At 40.5% G+C, this 16,105-nt stretch overlaps 1 protein-coding gene across 1 annotated transcript in view; it reads right to left on the bottom strand.

Annotated features, from left to right (window-relative positions):
- Positions 1 to 16,105, bottom strand: part of Ocrl (Oculocerebrorenal syndrome of Lowe) — a 255,729-nt gene that overhangs the window by 165,927 nt on the left and 73,697 nt on the right. The window contains exons 6-7 of the mRNA XM_071665596.1: positions 11,161 to 11,309; positions 5,766 to 5,936 (exon numbers count right to left, since the gene is read on the bottom strand). Of these exons, the coding sequence (XP_071521697.1) occupies positions 5,766 to 5,936; positions 11,161 to 11,309 (320 nt within the window). The remainder of the gene's footprint in view (positions 1 to 5,765; positions 5,937 to 11,160; positions 11,310 to 16,105) is intronic.

The raw sequence follows: 16,105 nt of genomic DNA, 5'->3' as shown, positions 1-16,105 counted from the left end.
GATCACAATTTTGCGCATGATCAAGATATTCCTATGAGTCCATGGGGAAAATGAAACACAATATCATGTTTCATTTTCCCCGTGGACTCATAGGAATATACAATTTTTTTTTTTTTGCTTTGTCGCTGTCTCCCACGTTTGCGAGGTAGAAACAGACGAAAGAAATGGCCCAACCCACCCCCATACACATGTATATACATACGTCCACACACGCAAATATACATACCTACACAGCTTTCCATGGTTTACCCCAGACGTTTCACATGCCCTGATTCAATCCATTGACAGCACGTCAACCCCGGTATACCACATCGATCCAGTTCACTCTATTCCTTGCCCTCCTTTCACCCTCCTGCATGTTCAGGCCCCGATCACACAAAATCTTTTTCACTCCATCTTTCCACCTCCAATTTGGTCTCCCACTTCTCCTCGTTCCCTCCACCTCCGACACATATATCCTCTTGGTCAATCTTTCCTCACTCATTCTCTCCATGTGCCCAAACCATTTCAAAACACCCTCTTCTGCTCTCTCAACCACGCTCTTTTCATTTCCACACATCTCTTTTACCCTTACGTTACTTACTTGATCAAACCACCTAACACCACACATTGTCCTCAAACATCTCATTTCCAGCACATCCATCCTCCTGCGCACAACTCTATCCATAGCCCACGCCTCGAAACCATACAACATTGTTGGAACCACTATTCCTTCAAACACACCCATTTTTGCTTTCCGAGATAATGTTCTCGACTTCCACACATTCTTCAAGGCTCCCAGGATTTTCGCCCCCTCCCCCACCCTATGATCCACTTCCGCTTCCATGGTTCCATCTGCTGCCAGATCCACTCCCAGATATCTAAAACACTTTACTTCCTCCAGTTTTTCTCCATTCAAACTTACCTCCCAATTGACTTGACCCTCAACCCTACTGTACCTAATAACCTTGCTCTTATTCACATTTACTCTTAACTTTCTTCTTTCACACACTTTAACAAACTCAGTCACCAGCTTCTGCAGTTTCTCACATGAATCAGCCACCAGCGCTGTATCATCAGGAATATACATATGTATACATTTTAACATATACATATATATACATACATGGATGGAGAGAGATGGGTGATTATTGGTGCATATGCACCTGGGCATGAGAAGAAAGATCAGGAGGCAAGTGTTTTGGGAGCAGCTGAGTGAGTGTTAGTAGTTTTGATGCACGAGACCGGGTTATAGTGATGGGTGATTTGAATGCAAAGGTGAGTAAAGTGGCAGTTGTAATTGGTGTACATGGGGTGTTCAGTGTTGTAAATGAAAATGGTGAAGAGCTTGTAGATCTATGTGCTGAAAAAGGACTGGTGATTGGGAATACCTGGTTTAAAAAGAGAGATATAATAAGTGTACGTATGTAAGTAGGAGAGATGGCCAGAGAGCGTTATTGGATTACGTATTAATTGATAGGCATGCGAAAGGGAGACTTTTGGATGTTAATGTGCTGAGAGGTGCAACTGGAAGGATGTCTGATCATTATCTTGTGGAGGCGAAGGTGAAGATTTGTAGAGGTTTTCAGAAAAGAAGAGAGAATGTTGGGATGAAAAGAGTGGTGAGAGTAAGTGAGCTTGGGAAGAAGACCTGTGTGAGGAAGTACCAGGAGAGACTTACTCGATCAAACCACCTCACACTACATATTGTCCTCAAACATCTCATTTCCAGCACATCCACCCTCCTCCGCACAACTCTATCCATAGCCCACACCTCACAACCATACAACATTGTTGGAACCACTATTCCTTCAACCATACCCATTTTTGCTCTCAGAGAAAATGTTCTCGACTTCCACACATTCTTCAACACTCCAAGAACTTTCACCCCCTCCCCCACCATATGATTCACTTCCGCTTCCATGTTTCCATCCACTGCTAGATCCACTCCCAGATATCTAAAACACTTTACTTCCTCCAGTTTTTCTCCATTCAAACTCACCTCCCAATTTACTTGTCCCTCAACCCTACTGTACCTAATAACCTTGCTCTTATTCACATGTACTCTCAGCTTTCTTCTTTCACACACTTTACCAAACTCAGTCACCAGCTTCTGCAGTTTCACAACTGAATCAGCCACCAGCACTGAATCATCAGCGAACAACAACTGACACTTCCCAAGCTCTCTCATCCACAACAGACTGCATACTTGCCCCCCCTTTCCAAAACTCTTGCATTCACCTCCCTAACCACCCCATCCATAAACAAATTAAACAACCATGAAGACATCACACATCATTGCCGCAAACCGACATTCACTGGCAACCAATCACTCTCCTTTTTTCCTACTAGTACACATGCTTTACATCCTTCATAAAAACTTTTCACTGCTTCTAGCAACTTACCTCCCACACCATATACTCCTAATATCTTCCACAGAGCATCTCTATCAACTCAATCATATGCCCTCTCCAGATCCATAAATGCTACATACAAATCTATCTGTTCTTCTAAGTATTTCTCACATACATTCTTCAAAGCAAACACTGATCCACACATCCTCTACCACTTCTGAAACCACGCTGCTCTTCTCCAAGCTGATGCTCTGTACATGCCTTCACCCTCTCAATCAATACCCTCCCATATAATTTACCAGGAATATTCAACAAACCCATACCTCTGCAATTTGAACACTCACCTTTATTCCCTTTCCCTATGTACAATGGCACTATGAATGCATTCTGCCAATCCTCAGGCACTTCACCACGAACCATACATACAATGAATATCCTCACCAACCACTTAACAACACAGTGCCCCCTTTTATAATAATTTCCAAAGCAATACCATCCAAACCAGCCACCTTGCCGGCTTTCATTTTCCGCAAAGCTTTCACTACCTCTTCTCCGTTTACCAAATCATTCTCCCTGACCCTCTCACTTCACACACCACCTCGACCAAAACACCCTAAATCTGCCACTCTATCATCAAACACATTCAACAAACCTTCAATATACTCACTTCACCACTACTTGTAATTACCTCCCCAACCGTCCCCTTCACCGATGTTCCCATTTGTTCTCTCGTCTTACGCATTTTATTTACCTCCTTCCAAAACTGCTTTTTATTCTCCCTAAATTTCAATGATACTCTCTCACCCCAACTCTAATTTGCCCTCTTTTTCACCTTTGCACCTTTCTCTTGACCTCCTGCCTCTTTCTTTTATACATCTCCCAGTCATATTTGGCGTTTCCCTGCAAAAATTGTCCAAATGCCTCTCTCATCTCTTCCACCAACAATCTTACTTCTTCATCCCACCACTCAATACCTTTTCTAATCTTCCCACCTCCCACCTTTCTCATGCCACAAGCATCTTTTGCAAAAGCCATCACTGCTTCCCTAAATACATCCCATTCCTCCCCCACTCACCTTACTTCATTTGCACTCACCTTTCTCCATTCAGCGCTCAATCTCTCCTGGTATCCCTCACACAAGTCTTCTTTCAAAGCTCACTTACTCTCTCACCACTCTCTTCACCCCAACATTCTCTCTTCTTTTCTGAAAACCTCTACATATCTTCACCTTCACCTCTACAAGATAATGATCAGGCATCCCTCCAGTTGCCCCTCTCTGAACACTGACATCCAAAAGTCTCTCTTTCACATGCCTATCAATCAACACTTAATGCAATAATGCTCTCTGATGATCTCTCCTACTTATATACGTATATTTAAGTATATCTCTCTTTTTAAACCAGGTATGCCCAATCACCCGTCCTCTTTCAGCACATAAATCTACAAGCTCTTCACCATTTCCATTTACAACACTGAACACACTATGTATAATCACTTACGCATTCCCACGACCCCTTCTTCTACAAAAGTGCTACCTTTCCTTAGCTCTAGCCCTGGCCCTCAGACTAACCCCTGACTTTACCCTTAAGATATTCCTAAACCATGCTTCCCCTCACCCTTGAGCTTTGTTTCATTCTGATCTGGAACATCCAGGTTTCTTTTCTTAAAACAAAGAAACTATCTCTCCTCTCTTCTCAACTTGTTTACATCCAAGCATATTCAGATACTCCAGTCTGAGCCTTCAAGGAGGGTGAGAACTCCTCACTTGGCTCTCATTCCAACTATTAAAAACTGAAATACAAGAAGGGGAGATTTTCCAGCCCGAGCTCCCTCTTACTTGCCTTCTATTACATTCAAGGAATACATGAAAAGTATTCTTTCTTTCCTATCCCGAATTACGAAATATAACAATATCAATAAGTAAACAATCTTTCAGAGCAGGTAACATGTGTAGTTGCAACTTAATTGATGCTAAAGCCTTAATCTTGCTTTTTTTAGTGCATTGTGCTGACACAACTGTAAGACTTATACACATTACCAAAGCAATAGCATTATCAAAGCAACAGAAGTTGATTAAATATATTTTGGATGTGATTTATATTTCAGTTACATGAATATCTCTGAAGTTGTAAGGTTAAATACATCTCTTAAACAACTTGAAAAATGTGATTTACAGGGTTGGAAAGGAAACCTAACTGAGGTGGTTTGGGGTAAAGAGATGATATAAGATCACATAAGAGAGAGGATTACCAGTAGAACTCATGCTGAGAAAGTCATATCGGTGAGCATAAAGAAGGAAATGTGATGCTAAGTGTATAACAAAGGGAGAGTTATGGAAAGTTTCAAAGACTTTGGAGATAGCAGAAGTGAGAGTAATAGGTGGATGGTTAGAAGAGTTAGAGCAGTCTCCATTCTTATAGAAGGGCTCCATGAAGGCATGCTTCCATGAAGTAAAGTTCTGGGTTTTTGGAATGAGATGAGCAGGCAAGCAAGGAGAGACCTATCACAAGAGACACTCCCTTAGAACTCAAGGGAATATGCCATCAGGGCCATACACTGCATCCACTCAGAGGTGGGAAAATACTTGGGAAGGACCCTGCACAAGGAAAATATAGATGGCATAGGTTTAGAGGGAGATGGGGGTTTGAGAATTATATGCAAAATCATCCAAGATGAATTATGAGGAGAGTAAGAGTGGCTTTATCAGCTGGAAAGTTAACTGATCTGGTAAGAAGTGAGAAGAGAAAGATGAATTGCAAAAGTTATTGGAGATACTTCTGGTCAAGGACCAGAAAGAAAGGTCAGTACATAATGAATTCAAATCAGTACTCTTTCTTTTTATGATGTGTGCAGGAACAATCAATCCTTAATGGGTGGGAAGACAAAGTCTTGTTGAAGCGATGGAGAACTCCATCCCAGCAAAGATAACCTCTGCCTGGAGCAACCCAGTTAAAAAAGCAAAATCCATCCTCAGGAAAGTCAGTTACAAAGCCATGCAGGGATGCACAATGACTACCAAAGTGCTTAGTTGGTTTTTCAAAAGGGTGCCCAATTAGAGGCGAAAGAAATGAGAATGTATGCTGCCTCTACCCTGAAATACCTACAGTCTAGCAATTACTGGCCATCTGCCTCAGGCTGCAAATACCTACAGAGGTGGTGCACAAAAGCAGATGGTAGTTAATGAAATGTCCACTGTTTGCATGGTTCCTCTATTGTCTTATACAGTTATCACTTATGGACAAGGCAAGATATGAGTTAGGATCAAAGCTACTCACAATCAAAACAACAAAAAAAAAGTTTTTTGTCTTTTTGCCTAAAACACTTAGTAATTACAAAGGTTTTAGAGTAAATGAAGACTCAGAGAATATCTAAATAACTTATGCACCCTAATCAGCAATTTCACACCAACAGTAATATGCCTTTGGTACTCACAGCCATTCCTGTTCTTTAGGCGTATTATTGAAGAGGAATGTTTCAGTATTGAGATCAAGTTCCTGGAAACCTATACCATATACATCAGGAGGGTCTTCATCCACAGACAACCACTCAGCTAAACCAAGTGTTGGCGATCGACCATTAACATTCCATGTTCCAATGAAAACCCTGGAAAACAAATAATAGTTTGCAAATAAATTCTGTGAAAATTTTTTTTTATACTTGATTACTGTTTTCTCTGTTAATGAGGTAAAGCCAGAGACAGAAAAAGAAAGACCACATCTGCTCACAACCACCCTCTAGCTGTCATGTGTAATCTACCAAAACCACAACTCCCTATCCACAACCAGACTCCACAGACCCTTCCATAGTTTACCCCAGACACTTCACACACACTGGTTCAGTCTACCAATAGTACATCGACCCCAGTATACTACAAAATTTCAATTCACTCAATCTCATGCACACCTTTCATGCTCCTGCATGCTCTGGTCCCCCAGTCACAAAAAATATTTTTCACTCCATCTTCCATCTCCAATTTGGTCTCCCTGTTTTCCTTGTTCCCTCTACTTTCGACACTTACATCCTCTTTGTCAAACTTTGCTCATTCATTCTCTCATATTGTAAAATCCATTTCAGCACTTCCTCTTCTGCTCTCTCAATCACACTCTTTTCATTACCCAATCCCTCTTACCCTTTCATGACTTACTAAATCATGCCACCTCACATCAAACACTGTCCTTTATCATTCAATTCCCAACAAATCCATCCTCCTTCACACAGCCTTACCTATAACCCATGCCTCGCATCCATATAATATTGTTGGGGCTACTATCCCTTCTAAGACACCCATTTCTACCCTTTTAGATAAAGTTCTCTCTTTTCACACATTCTTCAGCACTCCCAGACCCTTCTCCCCCTCCCGCACCCTAAGATTCACTTCTGCTTCCATGGTTCCATTCACTGCCTTGTTCACTTCCTCCAGTTTTTCTCAAATAAAACTGAAACCCCAACTAACCTGTTCCTCAACCATGTTAAACCTTGCTTTTACTAACATATACTCTGAAATTTCTCCTTTCACACATACTTCCAAACTAAGTCACCAACTTCTGCAGTTTCATATTCAAATACAACAACAATTCTGTACCATCAGCAAACAACAACTGCCTCATTTCCCAGGCCCTCTCATCCCCCTCAAACTGCATTCTTGCAGCTCTCTCCAAGATTCTTGCATCTACCTTTCTCACCACCTCATCCATAAACAAACTGAACAACCACGGTAATATCACACATCCATTCCATAGAATAACCTTCACTAGAAACCATTCACTCTCCTCTCTTCCTACTCGTACATAAGCCTTACATCCATGAAAAAACTTCTCTGCTTCTAGAAGTTTTCCTTCCACACAGTATATTCTTAAGATTCCACAAACCATCTCTATCAACCCAAGCACTTTCTCCAGATCAATAAATATCATATACAAATCCACCTGTTTTTCTCACACATTCCTTAAAGGAAACATCTGATCCACACATCCTCTGCCATTTTTGAAACCACACTGCTCCTCCCCACTCTGATGCTCTACACATTCCTTCACCAGTTCAATCAATACCCTCCCACACAACTCACCAGGTATACTAAACTAACTTACACCTCTGTAGTTTGAACACTCACCTTTATCCACCTTGCCTTTAAACAATGTCACTATACATGCATTCTGTCAATCCAGAAGCACTTCACCATGACCCATACATACACTGAATACCCTTGCCAACCAATCAACAAAACAAGTCATCACCTTTCTTAATAGATTCAACTGCAGTACCATCCACTCCAGCTGCCTCATCAGATCTCATCTTATACAAGGCTTTCACTACTTCTCTCTTCACAAACCACCCTCAATGACTCTCTCACTTCACATAACATCTCAATGCAAACACCCTACATCTGCAACTCTCTCATCAACCACATTTAATAGTACTTGAAATTACTTACTCCATCTCTCCTCACTTTTATCACTACCTGTTATCACTTCCCATTCCGCTCCTTCACCGATGTTCCCATCTGCTCTCGTTTTCACTTATTATATACCTCCTTCGAAGACATCTCATTCTCCCTAAAGTTTATCGATACTTGATCACCCTAACTCCTATTTGCCCTCTTTTTCAACCCCTGCACCTTCCTCTTGACCTCCTCCCACTTTCTCTTATACATCCTCAATCATTTGCATTCCTTACCCATAAGTGCCATCCAAATTCCTCTCTTTTCTCTTTCACTAGCAACTCTACTTCTTTATCCCACCACTCACTACCATACCTAATCTGCCCACCTCCCACCTTTCGCATGCCACATGCATCTCTTGCACATGCCAGCACTGCTTTCCTTATTACTTCCCATTCCTTACCTACTCCCCTTGCCTCATTCACTCTCATGTCTTGCCATTCTACACTCAATCTCTCCTGATATTTCTTCAAAAAGTCTCTTTTCCAAGCTCTGTTACTCTCACCATTCTCTTCTTACTGACACTGTTTCCTCTTTTTCAAAAACTTCCACACATCTTCATCCTCACCTCCACAAGTTAGTGATCATACATCTCACCAGTTGCCCTCTCTGCACATTTACCTTTACATGCCTCTCTTTTATGCGCCTATCAATTAGTATATAATCCAAATCAATATATAATCCAGATTTCCTATCTATAAAATATCCTCTGCTTGTTTTCAACCAAAGATTTCTTGCTTATTTCTAACTTTGATTTCTCTGCCTCTCCAAATGCTTTCATTCCAATTACTCCTTGTACAGTATAGTACAATTTTTACATTTTATATATGAATATGATCAGAATACAATGAAATGATTATATGTACTGAGGTGCAAAGTGTAAAAGATGCACCTTTATACATATCAAAGTTCATGTTTCATTCTAATACACTGGGCATGCCACACACTTCATCTATATACTTAGACACTGATTCCCTGAATAACTTCCACTCCTCATCCAATCCCAAAGTTTCCTTTATTCTCAACCTAAGCCACTCTTCACTCATAAATTTATCAAAGTATTTCTGCATACAGGCTACTTTTCGAAGCTCAATTACTTCCACTACTTCTCTCATGAGTTATGTCGTTCCTTTTCCTATACACATCACCAACTTTAAACTTGGCTCCAACAAGAGGTGACATGGTATTCAATCTTATGCATCTCGTAGCATGTTCATATCCAGTGACTCTCTTTTGCATAAGTTTTTTGCATACATATCATTAAGCAAATGGTCAATCAATGTTTATTTACCCCAGCTCTACTCATTAATGCTTACTTATGTATGTACCATATAGTAAACAATGAACTTCCCTTTATCATTCCCCTTTCTTCAACCAACTTCAGAAGCTTTTCCCTTTTTTTATCAACACCATGGACTTTATGCCCCCTAATCATATCCTCAACTGACATAGCACCCAACCTTGCAATCAGATCCTGTAGCACTAAAATGCTGATCACTTGCATAAAAATTACCATAGTCTCACTTTTCTACACCCAAAGTACACACCTTTCTTCTTCATTCATCCTACTTTTGGGTGAATGAGCACAAACAGTCACAAACCTCTCAAGTCTACTTTCATTTTAACCTACATCAATCCTAAAGTAATTTCCCTGCACTTTTTAACAAAAAATGCAGCTATCTATCTATATCACCGAAACCTGTTCCAACTGGAATTCCCTCAAATGGGTGGCCACAGCAATAGAGTCCCCCACAACTAAAAAACTCTAATGCCACTTCTCGGCCTTTAGTACTAGTGGCTTATCAAGCCACTAGCAAAGGGCAAGTCTTGCACAGCGTTTGCAGAGGCAGTTACCTAATGTTCCTATTGACTACTTATATCTAATGCTCCTACCTACAACTTCTACCTGTTTCTATTTAATGCTCCTACCTAAATGTTACTACCTACTACTTCTACCTAATGCTCCTACCATTTTGCCATAAGACCAGGATAGCCCATAGTGCTCACCACAGGAAAATCTAGAGTTATGAATAATGAGCTGCATGAGTTAAGTATATACATGTGTATATGAGTGGATGGGTCTTTCTTTGTCTGTTTCCTGGCACTGCCTCACTATCACAGAAAACGGTGATCAAGTATGATAATGATAATAATAACATACATATACATACACATAACATACACATATACATACACATTCCTGGGCATCACCCAGCTCCACAGGAAATAGCATAGCCATCCCCTGCTTTAGCAAGGTAGCACCAGGAAAACAGGCTTTCTCTAATGCACACAGAATTGAATAAGACAGCATATTCAGAGCTATTGATCTCCTTCTTATGTTCTCTAGCTTTTTCAGTACCATTCTACCATTAGGTGAGTCCCCAAACACCATCTGTCCAAAAGTATCTGCAGCTCATTCTGTATTAAAAGTGCCACCCCTTCCTTTGCTCTTATCCTCACCCTTACTCTAGATTTTACCCCCTGAACTTTCCTGGGTCACTCTACCTTCCTACCCTTCAACTCTGTTTTCCTAAAAACTATACAATCTAGGTATCTCTAAGCAAACACAGCACCTATCATCTCTCCTTTCTTTTCATTTTGATTGAGCCATCCCAGCCTGTGTCTTCAAGAAAAGAACTTGGTAGGCATATATCTATTCCTACTTTCAGAGAGTGATAACAAAAAAGGAAATGGTTTCCAGCCCCCCATCCCACTTCTGCCCATGCTAATCACCTTCTTCAATAGGAAGGAAATACAAGGGTTGTTTTCTCTCTCCACTATCCCTAAGGATGCTATATAATACCTAATAATACCTTTCATATTCTCAAATCATCAGTTGCTTCTCAAACTGCCTCGGGAGTGATGACATTTACATATACCTAAACACTAATTTTCAATGTATCCATAATGCACCATTACAAAAGTTTAAAGCATGACTTAGAACAGGAAAGTGCATAATGCAGTATCTTAAGATTCTTGACACCACACTAACCAAACTCACTTCACATGAATTACTCCTGTTAGCAGGGATCAAAGTTTACACAAAGTGATAGCAAGTATAGGCAAGTACACACACACACACACACACACATACCCAATTATACCAAATAAGATTATCATTTCTACAGTGCTACATGCAGAAATTCAGCATACCACAAGACTCCTCATATCCATGATGCAAATTCCAATGTCAAGACATGGAACAATAACTCCTTTACTGTCAAGCTCACCCCCATAAAGACACACATTTTATCACCATATTTCTTGACTTGTGGATCAGCCTCACGGATGTGGCTGACTTCCTGAGCACTGCAGAAGGGGATCCTGCTGTAGGAAGGTAAAGGTAAATCCTAATAAACATGGAATACGAATATGAATCCTTATACATACGTAAACTCATGAATATCAGTATACGAGTCTTCTCGAAGAGCCATCTGATGTCTGATATGACTCTCCCTAGCAGCAATAGGTGTTGGAGACAGTCCTGTGGCAATACTATGCCGATTGACCCCAAGGTCAGGGCTTCTTTCATTTTCATGCTGAAAGATAATTAGTAGAAATTTAAACAAACTCAAGTAAAACACATCAGTATGACTTGGTGCTATGTTTGATTATAAAAACTGACAATAATCAGAAATACTCTCCATTTAATCTAAAGTTCTCAGAAACTTATGTTGTCATAAAACTAATTCATCTGTTTTTTGCAGAATCTCTCTAATCCGGCACTCTGTGGTCTGGAAACTTCCATGGTCTGGCACATTTTGAATCTCCCATCATTAGTTTGTGGATCTGCCACTAAGGCTGTGTTGTTAGCAGCACTAAGGTGCCAAAATCTGTATACACTGCAGCCAAGCTAATCAACAGTCCTATTAATTTCTTATAGCCCCAAAACAAGTGTATGATGCCGATGAATCTGCCCCTTATTGGCATCGTATGCCACAAAAAATCCTTGTTCAAGATATTAAGGAGTCTCCATATGGGGGTAAGGATTCCAAAGATAGGGTAACAATTCTTGGCTGCAGCAATGCTGCAGGAACACATAAAACCAAGGTGATGGTAATGGGTAAGACTGTTCAACCGAGGGCCTTTAAAGGGGCCAATTTCTGTTTTCTGGCATTTTCTGTGGTCCAGTAATGACCAGGTCCCAAGGTTGCCGGATTAAAAAGGTACAACCTGTAGTAAGCACAATACACAATATAAAAGAATATCAAAATAGCTGAAGTAATATAAATGATCTTTCTGATTCAACACAATTTCATGAACAGAAGATTATTCAGTTTTTCGAACATCAAATAAGTATACTTTCAACTTTAAAAATATATAAAATTTTTCTACTGTGTCAAACACATAGGAAACATTTATAATCCATGAAAATATCTACAGAATTCTGCAGGCTAATTTGGATGAACTTGGTATCTTCACCTTAAAATAAGAAATCAAGCAAATACAGAGATGACAACCCAACAGGTAATGTAAACTACTTTGTACAAAAGAGAGGAGTAGCAACTCCTCTCCCTTGTATAAATCTTTTTCTCCAATGTCATTAATCTTTCAGTTACATTAAAATAGGCATTCAGACTTATAGGCATCAGAAATTCACCAATAAATAGAGGAGCATAATACACATTTTACATAATCATCAGTTAAGAATTGCAAGTAGCACCTAGTTGGTCAACTTTTATATCCAACCTCAGAGATTCTTATCTTCTAGACCAAGTGAATTTATAATCTATTTTTGAAAGCACTGAGGATAATAAGTTCAGAAGAAAAACTCAAGGATTCTTTAGCTGTACTCTAATACTTTATTCAGCAAGGATGAAAAGAACTTTGCAGAATTAAACAGAGGAGGGAAATAAAACTAACTGATGAATACAGTGATAATCCCAAACCAAGATCCTCTGAATACCAGACCCCAAAAAACCTAATGTTTTTAGACCTGTTGTGGTGTGTGAGTTACAAAGAGTGAGGGGGAAGGGGGAAGACATTCAACATTATAGAAATAATTTCTAAGTAGATGCATCTCTACCATGTAGCTTTCTATCAAAACACTTAATGCCAATAGCCAGACACTTGTAAGCATCTTCTTACATGCCAGTGGCATTCTCAAGGGCCTCTGCAGCCTCAGTCCATCTGTATGCTTGTGTGTGTGCATGTCTCACCTATTTTCCACCACATCACCTGAAATTCAGTGAACTGTGTACATCGTTTTTACATTTTTCCTGTATTAACCTTTACTTGTCATGAAGCACATCCACTCCTTAGCATCACTGCACCTAGAATAAAAGATAAAGTACATAGGAAATGTGTATCTGTTACCATGAGAATTACACTGGTTATTACAGGTTTTTTTTTTTTTTTTTTTTTTTTTTTTTATACTTTGTCGCTGTCTCCCGCGTTTGCGAGGTAGCGCAAGGAAACAGACGAAAGAAATGGCCCAACCCCCCCCATACACATGTACATACACACGTCCACACACGCAAATATACATACCTACACAGCTTTCCATGGTTTACCCCAGACGCTTCACATGCCTTGCTTCAATCCACTGACAGCACGTCAACCCCTGTATACCACATGACTCCAATTCACTCTATTTCTTGCCCTCCTTTCACCCTCCTGCATGTTCAGGCCCCGATCACACAAAATCTTTTTCACTCCATCTTTCCACCTCCAATTTGGTCTCCCTCTTCTCCTCGTTCCCTCCACCTCCGACACATATATCCTCTTGGTCAATCTCTCCTCACTCATTCTCTCCATGTGCCCAAACCATTTCAAAACACCCTCTTCTGCTCTCTCAACCACGCTCTTTTTATTTCCACACATCTCTCTTACCCTTACGTTACTTACTCGATCAAACCACCTCACACCACACATTGTCCTCAAACATCTCATTTCCAGCACATCCATCCTCCTGCGCACATCTCTATCCATAGCCCACGCCTCGCAACCATACAACATTGTTGGAACCACTATTCCCTCAAACATACCCATTTTTGCTTTCCGAGATAATGTTCTCGACTTCCACACATTTTTCAAGGCTCCCAAAATTTTCGCCCCCTCCCCCACCCTATGATCCACTTCCGCTTCCATGGTTCCATCCGCTGACAGATCCACTCCCAGATATCTAAAACACTTCACTTCCTCCAGTTTTTCTCCATTCAAACTCACCTCCCAATTGACTTGACCCTCACCCCTACTGTACCTAATAACCTTGCTCTTATTCACATTTACTCTCAACTTTCTTCTTCCACACACTTTACCAAACTCAGTCACCAGCTTCTGCAGTTTCTCACATGAATCAGCCACCAGCGCTGTATCATCAGCGAACAACAACTGACTCACTTCCCAAGCTCTCTCATCCCCAACAGACTTCATACTTGCCCCTCTTTCCAGGACTCTTGCATTTACCTCCCTTACAACCCCATCCATAAACAAATTAAACAACCATGGAGACATCACACACCCCTGCCGCAAACCTACATTCACTGAGAACCAATCACTTTCCTCTCTTCCTACACGTACACATGCCTTACATCCTCGATAAAAACTTTTCACTGCTTCTAACAACTTGCCTCCCACACCATATATTCTTAATACCTTCCACAGAGCATCTCTATCAACTCTATCATATGCCTTCTCCAGATCCATAAATGCTACATACAAATCCATTTGCTTTTCTAAGTATTTCTCACATACATTCTTCAAAGCAAACACCTGATCCACACATCCTCTACCACTTCTGAAACCGCACTGCTCTTCCCCAATCTGATGCTCTGTACATGCCTTCACCCTCTCAATCAATACCCTCCCATATAATTTACCAGGAATACTCAACAAACTTATACCTCTGTAATTTGAGCACTCACTCTTATCCCCTTTGCCTTTGTACAATGGCACTATGCACGCATTCCGCCAATCCTCAGGCACCTCACCATGAGTCATACATACATTAAATAACCTTACCAACCAGTCAACAATACAGTCACCCCCTTTCTTAATAAATTCCACTGCGATACCATCCAAACCTGCTGCCTTGCCGGCTTTCATCTTCCGCAAAGCTTTTACTACCTCTTCTCTGTTTACCAAATCATTTTCCCTAACCCTCTCACTTTGCACACCACCTCGACCAAAACACCCTATATCTGCCACTCTGTCATCAGACACATTCAACAAACCTTCAAAATACTCATTCCATCTCCTTCTCACATCACCGCTACTTGTTATCACCTCCCCATTTACGCCCTTCACTGAAGTTCCCATTTGCTCCCTTGTCTTACGCACCCTATTTACCTCCTTCCAGAACATCTTTTTATTCTCCCTAAAATTTACTGATAGTTATTACAGGTATTGGCAATTAAGTTTTGTAGAGATACTGCACTGTACAGAGAAAATAACAGATGGCAGTTTATGGAAATTTTGTCAGAGCAGGTGGTTTCTAATGTAAACCTCGTCTTTCGGAAAACTGAGGAATACATGACTGACAGTAAGAAGCAAGTATCTTTTCTGAAGGATACTTGATTAGCACTTGGAAGCAGGTATTTCATAGGTTAGCTTCATTTCCATGAGCCTTTGCAGCTGCCATCCATCTGCTTGCTTCTATAAGAGTGTGTCTATCTATATTTCTGATGCCTGTTTCCTCCTGGAACTCCCTCAGAGGGGTGGCCACAACAACAGAGTCTCCATAACTAGTGAACTCCACTACCACTTCATAACCTTTAGCGCTTCACCCTCTACAGGCCATTGGCAGTGTTTGCATAGGTTCCTACCTAATGTTCCAACCGACTACTACTACCTAATGCTCCTGCCTAACCTTCCTAGAGGCTACTTCTGCCTAGTACTCCTGCCTAGATATGTGTGTGTGGATATCTCCATCTTTTCTGTGTAACAATCTACTATAAATTTCATTTGCTCTTCAATTCAATAGGATGACAGTATAGGGGTACGCTTTATTCTCATCATAGCTGTGTATCTTGTTTTTTCACTTTTTGTGTGAATTCAGGCTTTTAATATCACATCCACATGTATGCACCTGCAAAGATGGTACATTTCCAAAAGCTGTGTAAAACACTGCAACAATAGCAACGGTGATTACACATATGTACAATGGTTTAAGGCCATCATGAATCTAACATATAAATACAATATCACTTAGCTCATTTTGTAATGATACTGTTATGAACAGAGAGAACAAGTAATGGATTATAGAAATTCCATCTGAGTGGATGGTCACTCTAGCACAGGTTATTTGTCAGAAAACTGATTGGGTGATGCTCATAAAGAGGAATACCATTGGCCTGTTGCATTTGTATAAGCCTCTGTAGCCTCAGCCCATCCA

This window comes from Panulirus ornatus, chromosome 10 (assembly GCF_036320965.1).
Source record: "Panulirus ornatus isolate Po-2019 chromosome 10, ASM3632096v1, whole genome shotgun sequence".
NCBI lineage: Eukaryota > Metazoa > Arthropoda > Malacostraca > Decapoda > Palinuridae > Panulirus > Panulirus ornatus.
This window is presented reverse-complemented; position numbering and strand designations above follow the sequence as displayed.